Source organism: Tachysurus fulvidraco, chromosome 11, assembly GCF_022655615.1.
Source record: "Tachysurus fulvidraco isolate hzauxx_2018 chromosome 11, HZAU_PFXX_2.0, whole genome shotgun sequence".
In the NCBI taxonomy this organism is placed as follows: Eukaryota; Metazoa; Chordata; class Actinopteri; order Siluriformes; family Bagridae; genus Tachysurus; species Tachysurus fulvidraco.
Genome location: NC_062528.1, coordinates 17,320,245 through 17,341,722, shown reverse-complemented (window position 1 = coordinate 17,341,722; position 21,478 = coordinate 17,320,245). Strand labels below are relative to the sequence as shown.

General features: G+C 38.8%; 1 protein-coding gene across 1 annotated transcript in view; it reads right to left on the bottom strand.

Moving 5' to 3' along the window:
• The window catches only part of zmp:0000001114 (suppressor of tumorigenicity 14 protein homolog), a 52,444-nt gene that overhangs the window by 29,946 nt on the left and 1,020 nt on the right, over positions 1-21,478 (bottom strand). Inside the window, exons 2-3 of the mRNA XM_027147973.2 lie at positions 4,524-4,671; positions 2,678-2,841 (exon numbers count right to left, since the gene is read on the bottom strand). Coding sequence (XP_027003774.2) covers positions 2,678-2,841; positions 4,524-4,671 — 312 coding nt within the window. The remainder of the gene's footprint in view (positions 1-2,677; positions 2,842-4,523; positions 4,672-21,478) is intronic.

The following is a 21,478-nucleotide window of genomic DNA, read 5'->3' as shown; positions in this document are numbered from 1 at the left end:
AAACAATTCAAGATGTTATGAATGAATGAATGAATGAATGAGTGAATGAATGAATGAATGAATGAATCAAATCAATCAACCAAATAATCAATCAATTAATCAGTACATAAATCCACCCATTCATCCATCAAAATCAATCAATCACTGAATCCATCAATCAATTCATCACTCCATCCATCCATCCATCCGATCCATCCATCCGTCCATGTTGTTTTTTCCTGCAATTTATAATATTCATTTCCAAATATAATAAATTCAAATGTTTTATCAAGTGAGCTCTAAAATTTTTCACACACAAACAAAAACTACTTTTTTTTGCAATTTGGTTAACAATGGCAGTTTTTTTGTTTATTTTTTTAAATAATTCTTAAGCTGTATAAGAGTTCTCCTCTAAAGATTACAACAGAACAATAATACTAATATTTACAAACTACGCGTCTACATATTACAAAGAAAACCGCGATAAACCCTTAATTAAAGAGTGTTCAGCTAATGTTCGGGTTTGACTACAACAGTAAAAATGTAATTAATAATAATCAAATGCCCTGAAACATAAAATTGTCTGAATAATTCTATTTTGAATGTGGAACCTGAGATATGCATGTACGCGCATATCCAGTGCAATATCACTGACATTAACTGTCATTCCTTCAGGAAGCATAAAGCATGAATCGCTCACATGCCGAATGTTAATGGAGGTTGTGAGCGTTCTGCTTCAAAAACGATATTTTCACTCGGTTTTGCAGCAGGTGTTGTGTCTCTCACACCGAGTACATTTAAAAATCTGCCCAGTGCTGAAAAGTTCATGTGATGATATAAGATACTGAATCTGTCACAGGAGTGACTTAAGAACTAAAAACAAACACATGACCCAATTTTCTTTAGAGATTAAAATAAATATACATACAGATTTTTATACCTCACAATAAATTCAGAATAATGTGACTCTTGTACATGATCCCAAAATGGCTTTGAACAAATTGTGTTCCCTTTTTTTTTTTTTTTTTTGAACCACTTTGTCTTTGGGACCATGATTGATATCACAAGCACTAAAAATAATACTAGCGTTACACGGGTGTTAAATAGAGCACGGTGACACAGAGTGAGTTATCATCATCAGCATCTAAAAATCAGAACTAGTCATTAAAATAATACATTTTCATTAAAATAATCTTTTTTCCGGTATCTGTGTGTGTTTGCCTTGAGAAGTGAAACACTTCTAAAAGTTCAGGCAACGAAGCAAAAGAGCAGAAGATTAGCGATTCCACCTACGATCTGGTTATAAACGCGGTTTGCAGTGATGTGAAACATTCATATATATGCAAGATTTTCATGGTTCAGACTCAACTTAAGATTTTTTTTGTAAATTGAAAATAAATATTTAGAAAACCTATGAGAAAAATGTTTGTATTTTCCTTGTAATATGTCATTTTATTACTAGTAATATTTTAGTAGTGCAATTAATAATAACAATTTGTATATGGGTCAAAGATGTATTTTTTTTTCTGTTCATATTACAGAAAAGTACTAATATGCATAAAAATATTACCCTTTTTTTTGTCTTTGACCCATATGCTTTGTGATCCAGAATAAAATATGTAAAAAATAAAAAAAATAATAATAAAATAAAATATATAAATTAAAAAAAAGAAAAGAAAAAAGAGGAATGCCACGTTCTAAGCAATATCAGTAGCACCCTCTGCTGGAATTTAAATTCTGACACACAAACTGCAGGTTAAGCTCATTCGAATGAAACCACAGCCTAGCTCAGGGAATCGGCAACCTTAAACACTCTAAGAGCCATTTGGACCCGTTTTCAGCAGAAAAAAAAAAACACAGGGAGCCACAAAACCCTTTTGACATCTAAAATGAAGATAACACTGCATAGATCAGTTTTTACCTTTATAGAAAGTATAGAAAAAAACTGTAGTGTGTTGCATTAATGAAATGAATGAACTGCTACAGAGCAAACAAAAATATTTTGAACAGTTTGAACTAACCCTAACGAAAAAGACGCTGGGTTGAAGGTTACTTTTTAATAAAATGTTCAATGATGAGTTCTAATAGAGTCCTGTTCGTATTCATGACATCAAAATTTTAACTTGCAGGCTGCAGCGAACCAAAAAATGCGTCTGCTTCTGTGTCGGATTTCGCAAGTCGGCAGTTACGACGCGTATTTTGAGGGACAAACAAATTAAACCCGGTTTATTGTAATGTTACAAGAGCATAATAATATTAGAATTTAGAATTACATTTTTTAACACTAACTAAATAAAATAAAATAAATTTACATTAAATATTTATTTTCCAAATCTACAGGGAGCTGGAGCAGAGGGATGAAAGAGCCACTTGTGGCCCCGGAGGCGCGGGTTGCCGACCCCTTGCCTAGAGAGATTGTTATAGTTAGCTGCTATTTTATCTGCTGAATCGATCAATATCTATAGATCACTATATAACAGTCGACTTAATGAATTTATACACAATTTATGAATATTCATGTAAACCATCAATGATTGGAAAGACACCACTGCAGACCCACAACTGACCAGATGTTTTGACGCAAGATATTCTGTACACACTAGGTTCGTTCCACTCAGTTTGAGTGTGAGAACAGCTTCTACATGTATGCAAGGGTTTTGTCATAGTCAAGCACAGGAGAGATGATACAGAAACTCACAATGTCTTGCAGTGCTTGGGCTGTCTCTCGGAACTCCATGCTCTTGGGGTCCACGTATTCAGGCTTGTACGGGGCATCTACCAGCTTCATATCGCCACTGAAGACAATCGTTCTCTGGGATATCATTTCAAGTGCCTTTTTCTGCTGAAGTAGTTTTGGTTTGACTGGTGGAAAAGAAGAAGCAGTTTCCTGGAAATGGGTGGAATTTTACACTGAAGAAGATTCAGTTTATTAACGTGTAAGGAATAAAACATGGCATTAGGATCATTAAGAATGATGGGTCTGCATGATACAGACTAACTGCTACTGTACTGAAGTGGATTGTGCTTCTATAACAGCACATCTTTAAGTGTTTTATTCCTTCTGCAACTAAAAGAGGCGTGGCCTATGTGCCTGTCAATCTTAGTGAAGGAGTTGTGGCCTATGTGCCTGTCAATCTTAGTGAAGGAGTTGTGGCCTATGTGCCTGTCAATCTTAGTGAAGGAGTTGTGGCCTATGTGCCTGTCAGTCTTAGTGAAGGAGTTGTGGCCTATGTGCCTGTCAGTCTTAGTGAAGGAGATGTGGCATATGTGCCTGTCAGTCTTAGTGAAGGAGGTGTGGCCTATGTGAATGTCAGTCTTATTAATTAAGGTGTGGCCTATGTGCCTGTCAGTCTTATTAATTAAGGTGTGGCCTATGTGCCTGCCAGTCTTAGTGAAGGAGATGTGGCATATGTGCCTGCCAGTCTTAGTGAAGGAGATGTGGCATATGTGAATGTCAGTCTTATTAATTAAGGTGTGGCCTATGTGCCTGTCAGTCTTATTAATTAAGGTGTGGCCTATGTGCCTGCCAGTCTTAGTGAAGGAGATGTGGCATATGTGCCTGCCAGTCTTAGTGAAGGAGATGTGGCCTATGTGAATGTCAGTCTTATTAATTAAGGTGTGGCCTATGTGCCTGCCAGTCTTAGTGAAGGAGATGTGGCCTATGTGCCTGCCAGTCTTAGGGAAGGAGATGTGGCATATGTGCCTGCCAGTCTTAGTGAAGGAGATGTGGCCTATGTGCCTGTCAGTCTTATTAATTAAGGTGTGGCCTATGTGCCTGCCAGTCTTAGTGAAGGAGATGTGGCCTATGTGCCTGCCAGTCTTAGGGAAGGAGATGTGGCATATGTGCATGCCAGTCTTAGTGAAGGAGATGTGGCATATGTGCCTGCCAGTCTTAGTGAAGGAGGTGTGGCCTATGTGCCTGCCAGTCTTAGTGAAGGAGATGTGGCATATGTGCCTGCCAGTCTTAGTGAAGGAGGTGTGGCCTATGTGCCTGCCAGTCTTAGTGAAGGAGGTGTGGCCTATGTGCCTGCCAGTCTTAGTGAAGGAGGTGTAGCCTATTGACCTGTAAGTCTTAGCAAAGGAGGCATGGCCTATGCACCTGTCAGTCTTATTAAATATGTTGTGGCCTTATGTGCCTGTTAGTATTAGTGAATAAGGTGTGGCCTATTTGTCTGTTAGTATTAGTGAAGAAGGTGTGGCCGATGTGAATGTCAATCATAGTAAAGGAGGTGTGAACTATGTGCCTGTCAGTCTTAGTGAAGGAGGTGTGGCTTATGTGCCTGTTAGAATTAGTGAAGGAGGTGTGGCCTATGTGCCTGTCAGTCTTAGTGAAGGAGGCGTTGTCTCTGTTCCTGTCTTTATTAATGTTATTACACTTTTGTAACCATAACTTCATACTGCATTGCACTGAAACCGCTCTGGAATAATATACTGAATCCATGAATACATGAAACCACTTGGGTTAGAAAAGTAAATATCAAGCGTTAGAAGTTGTAGAAGATTGTAAGACTGAATTATGCTACTAAATCTAGAAAGGTTCATACCAGCGAACCACCAAATGAGAAAGCCAGCCACAGCCATCAGTACCAGCAGGACGACCACACCTCCTACCACCAGCCCCGTCTTCTTCGGCTTCGATGTAGACTTCTGTTCCTCCGTAAGGAAGACAACATTTTCCTTGCCATTTCGGGCCTACAACACAGAGAGAGAGAGAGAGAGAGAGAGAGAGAGAGAGAGAGAGAGAGAGAGAGAGAGAGAGAGAGAGAGAGAGAGAGAGAGAAATTGAGTTTGATTGACGTCGGACATTCGAGCAAAGCTGTTCAAGAATATCAGAACAAATTCTAATTTCATTTTACTGACTACATTATACGATATTGCACCCGGAAAAAAGAACAAAACGAGACAGATTGCAGTGAAAGCTAGAACATGGATAAGTGGTTAACTGTTCAACCTGGTTTTCTGGGATCATAAATCATTCACACTTTTCTGGAAAAAGCTTTTCAGCCCTGGGAATTTCTATTTAGAGAGGAATTTCTTGCATTTCGCATTTCCGGTCATGAGTTCTGTTAGATTTGGTGTTATCCACTGCAGTGTTGAGTCAACGAGGAGAGTTTGGGGGTGGTGGAAGCAATAAACTTGGACATTTAAATACAACAAATTAATAAACAAACAAACAAACAAACAAATAAAAGGAGGAGTGTTTGGGGGTGATGGAAGCAATAAACTTGGACATTTAAATATAATAAATTAATAAACAAACAAACAAACAAACAAACAAACAAACAAATAAATAAATAAATAAATAAATAAATAAATAAATAAATAAATGTCCAAAAAGGAGGAGTGTTTAGGGGTGATGGAAGCAATAAACTTGGACATTTAGAAATAATAAATAAAAATAAGATAGACAGACAGACAGACAGACAGACAGACAGACAGACAGACAGACAGACAGATAGATAGATAGATAGATAGATAGATAGATAGATAGATAGATAGATAGATAGATAGATAGATAGATAGATAGATAGACAGACAGACAGACAGATAAATAAATTGCGGGTCATACCTTCTACAAGCGTTTCAGAGTTTAAAGACACCCACTACCGCTCTACTTCTGTCACTCTTTCACACACTCACACATACGGTAAACAGATGACTCTGCAAAAGAGCGCTTTACAAACCAGCAGGAGCTAAATGGATCATTAGTTTTGAATAAGCTTATGGCTGTTCTTGAATGCAGTACAAATGAATTGGTGACTTTCCAAAAATCTAATGGTAGTTTTGCAGAATTTTCTTTTGTTAATGTAAAGTAGGTAGATCCTAATATTAGGAAGCTGTTTGATTAAAAGGCTCAAGTAATTTCTTTCCTTTTTTTCTTCAACAAATGAAGGCAAAGAAATTTCTGTCTTGAAGCCCAAATATTGTGTCACTAATAATACAATTAGAGCCTAACAATCTTGTCTCCAGCTACGAGTAAAAGGAAACAACCTCTCCAAATATATACGAGTAAAGGTCTGTTAAGCAGACTGTAATGATGGTTCTGATATATATATATATATATATATATATATATATATATATATATATATATATATATATATATATATATATATATATATATGAGATGATAAATATAAACTAAAGCCACCCCTTCATTCCGGATGAAATGAGTATATTTGTAACTGCTAATACTATTATTACTATTTGTCATTTCTTATTAATTGGATTTATTATTATTATTATTATTATTATTATTATTATTATTATTATTACTACTACTGTTGATATTGTCACCTTCCTCATAAACCATTATTTTACGTATTTTTTTGTTTTGTGTGATACTATTATTATCTTCATCATTATTATTGTCATTATAATTATTATTATATAAATTTATATATATATATATATATATGTATATATATATATATATATATATATATATATTTTATCTCTGTTGTACTTCCCTACATGCTCCTTTATTCATATATCTCCACTCCCACACCCAGCTACACTTACAGTTTTACACACACACACACACACACACACACACACACACACACACACACACACACACACACACACACACACACACTTTGGTTTGTTTGGTCTTTGTAATTGTATTTTGCATCTAATTTCTCTTCTGTAAATATTGTAATTGTCTGTTTGCATGATAAACAAACAAACAAACAAACAAACAAACAAACAAACAAAAGCCATGATATTATACGTGTCATGATAAAAGCTTCATAAACATTCGACATTGACGTTGACACAAACGATATTTTCGATTTGTATTGCAATTATAATAACAAAAAAAAAACGATCATTCAGATATTTATACGTTGTAATATTGCGATGATGAATAACATGTTAAATTATTTTCATTGTCATAAATATATTTCCTGGTGACATTATTCATATGGGAAGGCTGTTTGATGCTTACTTAAATGATTAAATAAAAAAAACAGCAAACGAACACAACCGAATTCTAATCTTCCCATCTGCAGGCACGTGGCACGATTCGTCAGACCAGGTGACGTTTTTCCAATCCGATCTCTGACTGTAAATTTTCAGTGAGCATGAATCACAACGTGATCCATCATACCAGAAGATCCATAAACAGTGTGAATGATCGTCTGCTTCGTACGTCGGGTTCATCGATCCGATATCGAGATGCGCGTCGTATCGTACGGGTTCAAATAGAAAAATACACACCCATCAAAATACGTTTACGTTTAAAGAATTTCTCAGCCGCCATTATACAGAACGACTTACAGAGGGACTTTATGAGCTTACTGTGCTATTAAGGCATAATCCATAGTACCTCTATTGTGAATAATGCTAAAAGAACAACACAGCCTGGAGGCCTAGCCTTTAAAAAACACAACACTGAGAGGTGACTGTCACTACATGGTAACTGTAAGTGTCGATAGATCAGCAGCACAGAGGGAGCGGCTGTCAGAAAGCGAGCTTGTTCAACAGGCTTTAGCAAACACGATCCTTTAAACCCGAGCGTGATTAGTAAGGATCGGGAAAATCTTGCATTGTATGTGTCTTTTTTAGACGTCAGATAATCAGATTAGTTTTTCTGCTACCGAAGATGACACTTATTCAATGACATCAACGTTTTCATGACAGAAAAAAAAAACCTGGCTGAAACTAACCATATGGAAGATGGGAATTGGGGAAAAAGAAGAGTTTGTCAATGATTTCTTGAAATTGCAGTTTGATTCACAGTCAGCAGAGGGTGCTAAATGCAGTATACCCCTTGTTTTACGTCAAAGGACATCGCACTCAGATTTACAAAAGGAAAGAAAAAGAAAAAATTTGAGATAAAAATCAATAAATTGATAAAGATTGTATAAAATATTTTCAAAAGTATTTCAAAATTGTTCTTTTTCTTTCCTTTAGTAAATCTGAGTGCGATGTCCTTCAATGTAAAACAAGGGGTATACCACATTTAGTACCCTCTTCTTTAAACTCTTCTTTTCCCCCAATTCCCATCTTCCATATGGTTAATTTCAGCTATTTTTTTTTCCTGTCATGAAAACGTTGATGTCATTGAATACGTGTCATCTTCAGTAGCTGAAAAACTAATCTGATTATCTGACGTCTAAAAAAGACATATACAATGCAAAATTTTCCCAAATTTTAAATGGGTGTGAAAGTGGTAGCTCATTGGATAAGTGTTGGATTACTGATCAGAAGGTTGTGAGTTTGAAGCCCAGGTCTACTAAGCTGACACTGTTGGGCCCTTGAGAGAGGCCCTCTAACCCTCGGTTATATAAAATAAGATAAATGTAAGTTAGGCTTAGGGCCTAATCCTGGATAAGGGCGTATGTCAAATGCCCTAAATGTTTAATACATAAATAGATTTGGGATCAGATTCAGTGATTCCTCCAGTGATTCCATTCTACTTTTTTTTGTTTGTTCATCTGTTTGTTCTGTACTTCTATCATTCCAGCTTCCTTTCAGTGATTTATTCTTTCCTTCCTTCATTGATTCATTCATTCTCTCCCGTTATTGATTCGTTCCTTCTTCCCTTTGTCGATTCATGACTTTTCTTTTTACAGACTCATTACTTCCTCCCTCTGTTACCTCAGTCCTTCTTCCCTTCAATGACTCAATTTTTCCTCTCATCACACCTTAATTCCTTGCTCCTGATCTCTCATTACCCCTTCCTTCCTCCCTCTCATCACTCCTTCCATTCTTCCTTCCTTCCTGCCTCTCATCACTCATCACTCAATCCTTCATCCCTTCCTTCCTGCCTCTCACCACTCCATCCTTCATCCCTTCCTTCCTGCCTCTCAACACTCCATCCTTCATCCCTTCCTTCCTGCCTCTCACCACACCATCCTTCATCCCTTCCTTCCTCCCTCTCCCCAATCCATCCTTCATCCCTTCCTTCCTCCCTCTCCCCAATCCATCCTTTATCGCTTCTTTCCTCCCTCCCTCTAAATCACTCTTTACTTCATCCCTCTCATCACTCCTTCCTTCCTGCCTCTCACCACTCCATCCTTCATCCCTTCCTTCCTTCCTCTTCCCACTCAATCCTTCATCCCTTCCTTCCTCCCTCTTCCCACTCAATCCTTTATCCCTTCCTTCCTCCCTCCCTCTAAATCACTCCTTAATTCATCCCTCTCATCGCTCCTTCCTTCCTGCCTCTCATCACTCCATCCTTCATCCCTTCCTTCCTTCCTCTCATAGCTCCTTTCTTTCTGCCTCTCATCACTCCTTCCATTCTTGCTTCCTTCCTTCCTTCCTTCCTGCCTCTCATCACTCATCACTCAATCCTTCATCCCTTCCTTCCTGCCTCTCACCACTCCATCCTTCACCCCTTCCTTCCTCCCTCTCCCCACTCCATCCTTCATCCCTTCCTTCCTTCCTCTCATAGCTCCTTTCTTTCTGCCTCTCATCACTCCTTCCTTCTATCCTTTCTTCCTCTCATCACCCCTTCCCTCCCACATCACTCCAATTTTCATCAATTCCTTCCTCTCTCTTTCCCTTCCTTCCTCCATTCCTCCCTCCCTCCCTCCCTCCCTCCCTCCCTCTCCCCATAACACAACACTTACCAATCCAGGTTGTCTTTACATTTGCACTTGGCAAACACATTACATATTTAGACAGGAACGGTTTGTGTTTTGCTCTGCGTGACAGAATGCTGTGTGCTGACTCCAGGTCCACCTTCTTAATATCACACCTGACAATTCAGTCGTGTCCCAGTCCCAGCGTGCAGGTGAGACCAGATGCTCGGTCAGGTGTGTTACAAAAATGCAGCAGGATTGGCTTTGAAAGATTGGAGATAAGGAGAAATCACTGCTCGGGTAATAAGAAACAATTCAAAGGTCACAAATTGGATGCACTCAGATAGCGCCACCATCCTCCGTTTCCCAGTCTGCCAGATTATTTGTGTTTTCATGAACATTAAACCATAGAGTGATAAGCCCTATCTGTCAACCTGCCCAATGTTCAGAAGGAAGCGTGTAGTCAGTGATAGCCAAAAAGTGAATTTTGCCAGGCATCAATCCTCAACATATGTTAACTTTCAGAACCTGGATATAAGACCAGCAGGAAGCAAAACCACAACTCACTGCCAACCGGTGATTTCTATCAAAACCACATGACACACATGTACCAATAGCTATGCTGCAAAAAAAAAAAAACACCATAAAATTCCAAAACAAACACTACAAAACCAAGTTGTATTCTTGCACAAACATGTTTCCGCATGATAATGCCCCTGTGCACAAAGAAAGGTCAATGAAGGTCATGTTATGCCAAGGTTGGAGTGCAAGTGTCCTGCACAGAGCCTTGACCTCAAGCCCACTAAACACCTTTGGGATGAACTGAAACACCAACAGCAATCCAGACTTCGCTAATCCGATATCCAACATGTCTGATCTCACTAATGCTTTTGTAGTGAAATAATCACAAATCCCTACACTCCAAAATCCAGAGGAAAGTCTCCACAGAAGAGTGGATTTTATTATAATAGCAAAATGGGTAATTGGATGTTCAAAAAAAAAAAAGGGTCTATTTTTTTGAGGTGATGGTCAGGTCAAAGTTTTTGGCTAAGGAGGTAAGATTCTGGCTGTAGCTAATAAGTGCTTTGTGTAAAACATCCACCTCTGTATTAATACTGATGTGCAGATATTATTCTATTAGTTGATTCTTAGCACTGTGTGTGTGTGTGTGTGTGTGTGTGTGTGTGTGTGTGTGTGTGTGTGTGTGTGTGTGTGTGTGTGTGTGTGTGTGTGTGTGTGTGTGTGTGTGTGTGTGTAAGAGAAAAAAGAGAGAAAAGAGAGAGAGAGAGAGAGAGAGAGAGAGAGAGAGAGAGAGAGAGACCAGGTCACTTCTTTGCCCTAGCCTTAGCTTGATAGTGTAGCTACAGTAATGGAGAAAATTAATCAATGACAGGGGAAGTCATGTGGAAAACCACCATGACACTGCAATGACAGACCATCTTTCATAAAGCTTCACAAGCTCGGCAACCGCAACAGCAGTGTTTTAAAAGTTTCCGTTATATCAATTTTTATATACATATATACACTATCTAGTTATCTATGCGCTTAGTTATTGACTGTTACTCCTATTAGTTATCTAATCAGCCAACAGATACAGATACAGGTCAGGCGCTTCCAGAAGGAAGTGTGGAAGTCATGGCCTAATGGTTAGAGAGTTTGACTCCAACCCTAAGGTTGTGGGTTTGAGTCTCGGGCCGGCAATACCACGACTGAGGTGCCCTTGAGCAAGGCACCGAACCCCGTCTAACTGCTACCCGGGCGCCGCAGCATAAATGGCTGCCCACTGCTCCGGGTGTGTGTGTGTGTGTGTGTTCACTGCTGTGTGTGTGCACTTTGCATGGGTTAAATGAATGAATTCTGAGTATGGGTCACCGTACTTAGCCATATGTCCCGTCACTGTTTTTTTAAGTGTGATCTCTGGGTGATGGTACCAGACAGGCTGCTTTAAGCATTCTCCTGCTTCTTCAGCTGACATGCCTCTATACCTTAACCTCTGAACCTTAAGTGAATAAGCTACAACAGCACAAGAACAAGCTCTGGACAGGAGTGGAATCTGGTGTAGTCCTCAGCCCATCCAGGTTTGATGTAGTGTTCTTTCTGAGATGCTTTTCTGTTCATGGCGGCTGTAAAGAGTGCTTATTCACGTTACTTTAGACATCCGGTCAGCTCAAAGCAGTCTGATCGTTCTCCTCTGATCTGGCTCTTTAACAAGGCACAACAACCATACCACAGTTAAAAGCACAGACTTCACGTTTTTTTTTCCATTATAAAATTTGACACGAACATTAGCTGAAGCTCTTGACCCGTATCTGCATGATTTTATGCATTGATGCATGGTGCTGCTGCTACATGATCGGTTGATTACAAAAGTGCATGAATTTACGCAGGTTTACAGGTACACCCAATAAAGAGGACTTTCCAGGGTGTCCATAGACACACACGATCACAGAATTACAATGAACCAAGAATCACCCTGCACTACATCTGCCAAGTTTCATCGGACTAATTTAATGCAATCTCTACTGGAAGGGCTTTGAACTGTCAAACATAGATAAAGGGCATCGCTAAAGTGCTTGTGTAACTGAAGAAATGCTGTGCTTTTAGTTTTGTATCTTAACAAAGTGGGCTGTGAAAATAAAAGGTATTACAATGCTGGTTGATTTCCCAACAAATTATACTAAGCGAGGGAAAATTTCTTAAATTTGATCAAATATATCGAATGCTGGGGGGGCACGTTGGCTTAGTGGTTAGCACGTTCGCCTCACACCTCTATGGTTGGGGGTTCGATTCCCGCCTCCGTCTTGTGTGTGCCTCGGGGGTTTCCTCCGGGTACTCCGGTTTCCTCCCCCGGTCCAAAGACATGCATGGTAGGTTGATTGGCATCTCTGGAAATTGTCCGTAGTGTGTGAGTGCATGAGTGATTGAGAGTGTGTGTGCCCTGCGATGGGTTGGCACTCCGTCCAGGGTGTATCCTGCCTTGATGCCCGATGACGCCTGAGATAGGCACAGGCTCCCCATGACCCGAGAAGTTCGGATAAGCGGTAGAAAATGAATGAATAAATATCGAGTGCTACCTATTGTGAGATTACAATAATCCTAATATAAGCTTACTGAAGCATTTTCTAGACATTTCTACTAATTTACTGATATAGAATCCTAAAGAAACCAGATAAATGTGCCCACATTAAGAATTTATCCATCCACAAAGTCTTAATAATAGGCTGCATCGTACTTTGCTTAGGAAGGATTATAGTGCATTATTGGTACTGAGTAAGATCATTCGTTCCTTCATTCATCTTCATCATCACTTCATCCTGGTCAGGGTCGCAGTGGCAAGCTATCGCAGGAACTAACTCGTTTCACAGACGTTCTGCAACATCAATTGTACTATAAACTGATAAAACTAGGATGTGGTGTTCATTGTCAGAAGTGTAAACTTGCTGTTGGCATAAGAGGAACTTGGCACCAGCGATTTGAGCATGCCAGAAATGAAAATAAATAAATAAATAGCTTAGATATGTTCTGTGATCTTTATACCATGACTTATAAGCTTTTATTATAACAACATATACATTACAGCACAGTGGAATCCTTTCCGTATCATATCGCAACTGAGGATGTTGGGGTCGGAGCACAGGGGCAGCTATGGTGCAGCGCCAATGGAGCAGGGAGGGTGTAGGGAGGTGGTAGCCGAGTGGTTAAAGTGCTGGACTACCCTTTCGAAAGTTGTGAGTTTGAGTCCCATGTCCACAATGCTGGGCCCTTGAACAAGGCCCTTAACCCTCAATTGCTCGGTTGTATAAAATGAGATAAAATATAAGTTGCTCTGGATAAGGGCCTTACTCAGTTTCCCCAACAGTGGCAGTGCTGCGGCTTGACCCCTGACCTTCCGATCAACAACACATAGCCTTAACCACTTGAGTCCCCACTACTCCTATTTTGCTACTGTTATAGGAAAATAAATAACAATGGGGTGGTAAAACTCAGACAAAACTGGCCCCTGGGTATGAATGAACAAAGCACATGGCTAAAGATGGCTAAAACGTCAAGGACACAGTGCAACCAGAGAAACAGGAATAAAAGCACTTCCTCATACTAGTTCACTAGTTCACCAATGTTCTGGAGACGAATGTAAACACAAATCAGTATAAAGCGCTGAATTCTTCACTTTGACTTGATGGTTATCTTGTACATTTTTATGAATCGATATGGGAAGCATGATGTGTTGAATGTATGAAAAGTAGGCCAGTGAAGACATTTTGTTTGTTTAAAGTTATACCTTGGCTTTCGGCAGCCGATCAGTCCATCATGCAGCATACAATGCTAGCACTGCTAATAACAAACCTTAAAGCTTCTAAATGGGTATGCTAGCTTTAGCTAGTATGCTAACTAGTAGAGTATTATGTATGGGGCAGGAATGAAATTTTTTTTTTTTTCTCAAATCACTTCCATCTACATATTCAGAGACTGACAAATCCTGTCTAATGCATATATAATGTTCAAATTTTTAGCTATTAGATAAATAATAATGATTATTATACTATTAATAGACCTGATTGAATAAAGCTAACATAGATACGGTACTTCGTGACTTTCTACAGTCTCCCTGTAGCATATGGATAGGTTGAAGCCTTCGGTTGTTTCTCACATATTTGCCCCACCTAAGGCACTTGTACAAGCTGAAGATCTGGTTTGACTATAAAAATTAGCACCTTGTGACATCGGTGTTTCGACACGGCGCCTATGAACACAATAACAGGTAGAACAGTTCATACCCAACCTGTGTCTGAGGTCATCGAGTTTACACAACTACAGCCTTCCTGATAGACAGGAAATTGTGAAACCTTCGCGTTTAGGATTTGATGCTTATGTTAAATACTTTACTATAATTTATATGAGTATTTATTATATTTAGAGTCAAATCATTTTCCTTCTCATATCCCAGATATCGTGTCAGGAAGCTGGGGCCGAGAACAGGGTCGGTTACAGCCCTCGTTGAGCAAAGAGGGTTAAGGTAACGCAGTAACCCAGAGCCTTAACCGCTTGGCCAATCGTGTCACAGGAGTACAATGGACAAGATCATGCAGATAGAGGTCTGGAGTATCAGGTGATTTTCTCATCAAACAGCAGAATCGGGGACACCGTGGTGTCGTTGTTGTTGATTTCAGTCTATAGAGAATGGTGTGGAAACAAAACATCTCCAGCGTGACACCACGTGTGTTCCACGTCTGTCAACCCAGAGCAGGAATCTGCAGCTCCAGTTGGCACAGGTTTACTGTTGATTACTGACATTATCTTATTTATATTATAAATAACACTTATTTTTAAAAATTACAATCATTTCTCTTCGTATTTAAATGTGGTACGGGTTTAAATGCAAAACTTTAACGCTGGATTTTCTTTAAGATTGTAAAAGATTTCATACCAACATGCCAACTAGACTTTAACTGTGAATTAATTGTATATTGTTGTATATATATTATTATTATTATTATTATTATTATTATTATTATTAATAATAATAATAAGTCTGAAGCATGGGTGCATTATCACAATAAAAAGTTATAATTTTGTGATATATTTGGCTCATTTCATATGTTGGATACATTTAAATGTTTAACATCATTTTCATGTCAAATATCTTAAGCTTAAGGTGCTGTAAGATTCGGTAATAAAAAGATTATTGCTCATGCTGGATTATTTACATACACTTCCTCCAGCTCTAGTTCACAATTTTTGCAAGCTCATCTACAGCAAGCTGTATTTAATTAATCATGTTTACACAAGTTTAACCAAAAATAGTGCCATTTCCTCCTCAGGTACTAACCACTAACCGTCGTGGGAAAATCTCACCTCCTTATATTGGAGATGCTCTGACCCACTTGTCTAGCCATTACAATCTGGCCCTTTATAAAGTCACCCAGGTCTTTACACTTTAAGAAGTGACTGTTCACTTTGCTGACTAATATATCCCACCCCTCGACCCCCATGCCACTGTAACGAGATAATCAATGTTATTTACTTCACCTGTCAGTGACAAATAATGACAAATATATCAGTAAAATGAGAGACATGGAGGTACAGCATTATTTCCTACTTCCAAGGTGGACTCTCTTGCATTCCCACCTCACATTCGAAGAAAGAAAGAAAGAAAGAAAGAAAGAAAGAAAGAAAGAAAGAAAGAAAGAAAGAAAGAAAGAAAGAAAGAAAGACAGACAGACAGACAGACAGACAGACAGACAGACAGAAAGAAAGAAAGAAAGAAAGAAAGAAAGAAAGGACAGACAGCAAGAAAGAAAAAAGAAAAAGAAAGAAAGAAAGAAAGAAAGAAAGAAAGAAAGAAAGACAGACAGACAGACAGACAGAAAGAAAGAAACAAAGAAAGAAACAAACAAAGAAAGAAAGAAAAGTCCTCACATATCATGTTGCTTGCATTTAACCTTCCATCTACCTTAAGTGCTTTATCCTGGTCAGAAGGATCCGAAAACTAGGAACAAGGCAGAAATGAAACACCAGTCGATTCCTGTTTCAATATGTAAAGGCAGGGTTTAAGGCTCTGGGTTAGTAATCAGAAGGTTGGATGTTCAGGTCTCAGCACTGCCAAGCTGAAACTGTTGGGCCCTTGAGCACGGCTCTTAAGCCTCTCTGCTCCTGACCCTGTGCTCTGAGTCCAGCTTCCTAATACGCTGGAATATGCAAAGAAAATAATTTCACCGTAATGCATATGTGGAAAAAAGAATGTGTTCTTCTTCTGCTGTTTGCTCTTAATATTCCATTAGAAACTTAATATTCCATTTCTGATAAGTTGCCGGTCCACTGATCTACAAATTGCACTGGAGAGGAAATTAAAAATCCAACAAGTGAAATTTATGGAAATGAACCAGGGCTTGGAAAGAGCACTATGTGTCATGAATGATAAGCACTTGATTTAGGCGGCAAAACAAAGGGAATATATGTCGTATAACTGGACGCCAAAGTTGGTCTAATGTCTTCCAGCAAAACCGTAGCTCACGTTCTTCATTCCTTCATGTCCAGTGAAAGAGACTGCATACTAAACTGTTCCAAAAGGTGAAGTGCTTATTGTGATAACACTGTAGGCCCCTTTCACTTCCAAAACTCTGAAATGAAGTGACAGGAATGATTCCTATTTCAGTTAATTTAGGGGACATCTAGTGCGTCTCAATCTGCTCAGTAGTCAGCGCAGTGATCAGGGAGTCAGTAATTCCAATATCCTGTCATTCAGTTCGCCTGTCATTCAGTTCGCCTGTCCGTTCCAACACCTTATTCTGTTATGCCAATCCCTGTCTGTCTCCCTGCCTGTCTCCCTGCCTGTCTCCCTGCCTGTCTCCCTGTCTGTCTCCCTGTCTGTCTCCCTGTCTGTCTCCCTGTCTGTCTCCCTGTCCGTCTCCCTGCCTGTCTCCCTGCCTGTCTCCCTGCCTGTCTCCCTGCTTATCAACACAAAATCCTTCTGAAGCCTCTCAGCTAAAAAAGATAAAAATCTGGACAAACTCTCAGCCAACTAAGTACCTTTTTCCAGTTGTTACAGGTCTCAAACGATTACTTACGTTGGTGCTGTTTAACGTTATTTGACATTCTATAAGACGATAAGATAAGATATACCTTTATAGATGGTGTATTACATTTACATTTACAGCATTTAGCAGATGCCCTTATCCAGAGCGACTTACATTTTTATACAACTGGGCAATTTAGGGTCAAGGGCCTTGCTCAGGGGCCAAGCAGTGGCAGCTTGGTGGACGTAGGAATCGAACTCCTTAACAACCTTCCGATCGGTAGCCCACCTTAACCACTAGGCTACCACAGGCCCTCGTATTAGAGTCTAATGACACACTCAGAGAATTTTACTGCTTTTACTGTTAGCAATATTAGCATCATGCACAGCTGGAGTGCCAATGTCAAACACCAGAGAAAGTAGGTCACCAAACTTTAGCACACACCTACCTTTTTTTCCCTCCAAAATGAAAGCAAGACCTGACATGATCAGCTGTCAGTGCACATGACTGAAGAGGTCAAGTCACAACAAGCCCGATGTTTTACTACAGTTAACGAATCTTGGAATGTTATGCAAGAATTCACAGTGTCTTTTGTTACGGACGATGATCCTTCTCTCGTCCTTCGGAAAAGGAACAGATCGACGAGGCACTGGTGTATCTACCTGAGCATGGAAAGTCCAACACACCGTACTGAATGGAGTTCGATAGACAGATTTGTATGAACTAGAAAGAGAGATAGTTATAGTGAGATTCATGGAGATTCAGTGACTCGTTTCATCCCTCTGGAATCCTTTCCGTATCATATCGCAACTGAGGATGTTGGGGTCGGAGCACAGGGGCAGCTATGGTGCAGCGCCAATGGAGCAGGGAGGGTGTAGGGAGGTGGTAGCCGAGTGGTTAAAGTGCTGGACTACCCTTTCGAAAGTTTTGAGTTTGAGTCCCATGTCCACAATGCTGGGCCCTTGAACAAGGCCCTTAAGGCCCTTGTTTAAAGTTATACCTTGGCTTTCGGCAGCCGATCAGTCCATCATGCAGCATACAATGCTAGCACTGCTAATAACAAACCTTAAAGCTTCTAAATGGGAATACTAGCTTTAGCTAGTATGCTAACTAGTGGTTATAGTGAGATTCATGGAGATTCAGTGACTCGTTTCATCCCTCTTTAGTGCTTTCTTTATTTATTTAGACTTGTAGGATATATATTCAGATATTTGTTAGAATGTTCACGATTATTCGTAAAAATACGATTCGTTTCTTATATATTTAATAATGGGTGATACATGCCCTGTGCTGATTATTACATTTACAGGTAACAGTTCTATCTTTAAATAGTAGGAAATCTAACAGAATCTTTCTGTACATCTCTCTATTGTTTATACATCTTATAGTGGTTTAACACTCAATACTGTTTTGTTCTATTTTGCATTTATGTTTTGTTTTAGCATTTGATATGTAGATTAAAACAAGTAAAAAATTATTCCACCCCATACTACCCATACTACCCCACGATCCCTCTGATCCTCCAGCATTGCTCCAAGTGTCCCACTATCTCTCAGGGTACAAGGAAGGTCAGCATCAAGACTCTGCTCTATTCAGGTACCTCGGTGGTGGAGTGAACTTACCAATATATCAGTATAGCTCAGCCAAACACTTACCGAAGCATAAAACTAGCTCTTAAAAATTTGTGTATGCTTTTCTTGCTGTACTACCGCTGAAAAAAATGAACTGATGGTAGTCTTGGTTTGTAACCTAGTGATAAAGAGTTTAAATACCCTTCTGTAAGTCGCTCGTCTATTATAGCAAACAACATTTGAATTAAAAATAAGTAAGTAAGTAAGTAAGTAAATAAATAAATAAATAAAATACAATAAAATATAATAAATAAAAAATAAATAAAACAATATAAAAATATTAATAATATTATTTAATATAATTTTAATATAATATATATTTTTTAACAAAGAAACAATAATAAAATAAAAAATAAATTAATAAATAAATAAATAAATAAATAAATAAATAAATAAATAAATAATAATAATAATAATAATAATAATAATAATAATAATAATAATAAAGTCCTCACACACTCTCAGGTTAAAGACACACCTATCACCCATTTCGTGTTTAAATTCCAAATACAGATCTAGACGTTTGAAGCAGGATTATCTGAACCTGACATCTCCATTCATTGCATTGCAGCCATATGTCCTACTGAGATGTATAGAGATATCATAGCAGGTTGGGTTTGTAAGATCTTTAGTGTTTACTCCTATGTAAGCCTGTTAGGTTACTGAGAATTAAATGTTATTGAACTGATTAGGCATGAACGCCAAACGTCAATAAAGCTGTGTGGTAAGAATGCCTACTGTATACTTTACACCGACAAGGAGGAATTATGGGAAATATGGGACATGCACATATAACGGTGTGGTTTGTGCAGTGAGGTCAACATGCAGCAACATGAGGCCAAGCTTGACGAGCTGAGATGAGATGAGGTGCTACCGCTAACCCTTTTCTTCTGATGAAAAAAAAAAATCCAGTGAAAGCCTTCTTGTCGGTTCTGTTTCATTGCTCTCGAGCTGTTTCAGCACGGCTCGTCCTGTGCAAAACACCTGCTTGCTTTCTCTTTACAGACTAGAAAATCTGGCTCAACAACACACACATCCTATTTACACATAAACGCACTCACAAAAAATTCTCCATGCCAGCCTCAGAGACGTACCGAACGTATACGAACAAACCTCTTACATCTGTCACCTTGCTCCATCAGAGCCTTCACTCGACAGAAGGAATTAATATCAATACACGCAAATTAGGTCACTCTTTTGCTCGCGTTATTACAGACTCAGCTTTTGAATACCTCATTAATTAGGGCACTAGGTGTGCCATTTATTTACACTATACCAAGCAGGTCACAATGCATTCTTACACAACATGTTGAGTCAGAGGTTTATTTCTTCTCGCATAGACTATTAGTGGTTTATTTGCTTCTGAACACATAACAGGCAGGCTAGAGTATGTCCAAGTTAATGTTAATTACATGGCAGCGCCACAAGAGCTGACTTTAAAACCCTTCACCGATACACAATACCATGTGTCACAAATGGAGCATTAAAACGATCAAGTGTTTGTACAACATAATAATCATTAGGCACCATTAATCTCCAGTTTTTTATTTTAAAGGCTCATTTCATTGAAAAAAATTCTCAAATCTGATTGGTCCAAACCTGATTCTGTGTTGATTGGATGTCTACAACATCAGGTTTGTTAGCAGTACTGGATATTGGTTCTAAAATGTTACCGTTTTTATAGTAACAACAACGAAGTCTGCCGAAATCAACCGATTTTCTGAAAAGACGCTTAACAGAAGGAGCCTCCGGTGTCAGTGCTTCGTAACAGTCAGAGGAAAAGCTGTAAAATTAAATCTTTGCATTTTTCAGTTCTGCAGTAACATGACAAGTAATTTTTGCCTTATTGACTTCACATTATTAAACATTCTGGGATTTTCTGTTATAGTGAACTAATGAACTTTACCTCAGGCCCAACGATTGATTATTTTTACACATAAGACAATATTATTATCACCCCACTATTGATTATATTCCCATAACAGCACATCCTGATGTAGTATATTATTCAACCTATATTAAGTTTTATGTCTCTTGAAATTGGTTTATTAAAGTTTTTACTTTTCCAGTGATATTTTAAATAACTAGCAACGTTTTCAAAGAAAAAAACAAAAGGGAAAACTATTAAACACTAGGTACATTTGTAGCAGAGTGATCTGAGATGCGTCTGCAGCTATTATCGACTGAGGACAAGAGTGATGATGCATGAAAATAAATCCAAACATTAACTAGGAAAGGTGCATTCTCATGTTTTCTCAAGATTGTCCTCATGCCCCAGTGGGTCTCCTCCAGGTTCATGACTTTCCTCCTACCCCCCAAAGTCATACCTGTCAGTGGCTTGGCCACATAATAAATTGGCCCTAGGTGCAAATATGTGCATGGTGCCCTGTAATGGATAGCCACACTACCGAATTCACAGTGCCAACAGTAACATTTACTGGAGGTAAGATAATAATCTGGGGTTATTTTTCAAAAAATACACAGGGTCCATGAAGACATGCTTTGGTGTTAAAGAACTCCAGTGGTGTGCACCGAGTGCTGATCTCTATTAACCTGAACATGTTTGGCATGGACTGGAATGTTGATTTGGTGCAAAATGAGTTCAAATTCCAATAGGTACGATACAACATTTTGAAGAAAGCCTTCCTAGTAGAGTGAAGGTTGCTGGAGATGCAAAGAGGTTCAACACTGTTTAACAGATAAACCGGAATTCACTGGGAATCATTTATCATTCCAATGGGAATCGTTTTGGCATTCCATTGGGAATCATTTGACATTGCACTGGGAATCATTTGACTTTTCACTGGGAATCATTTTAGCATTC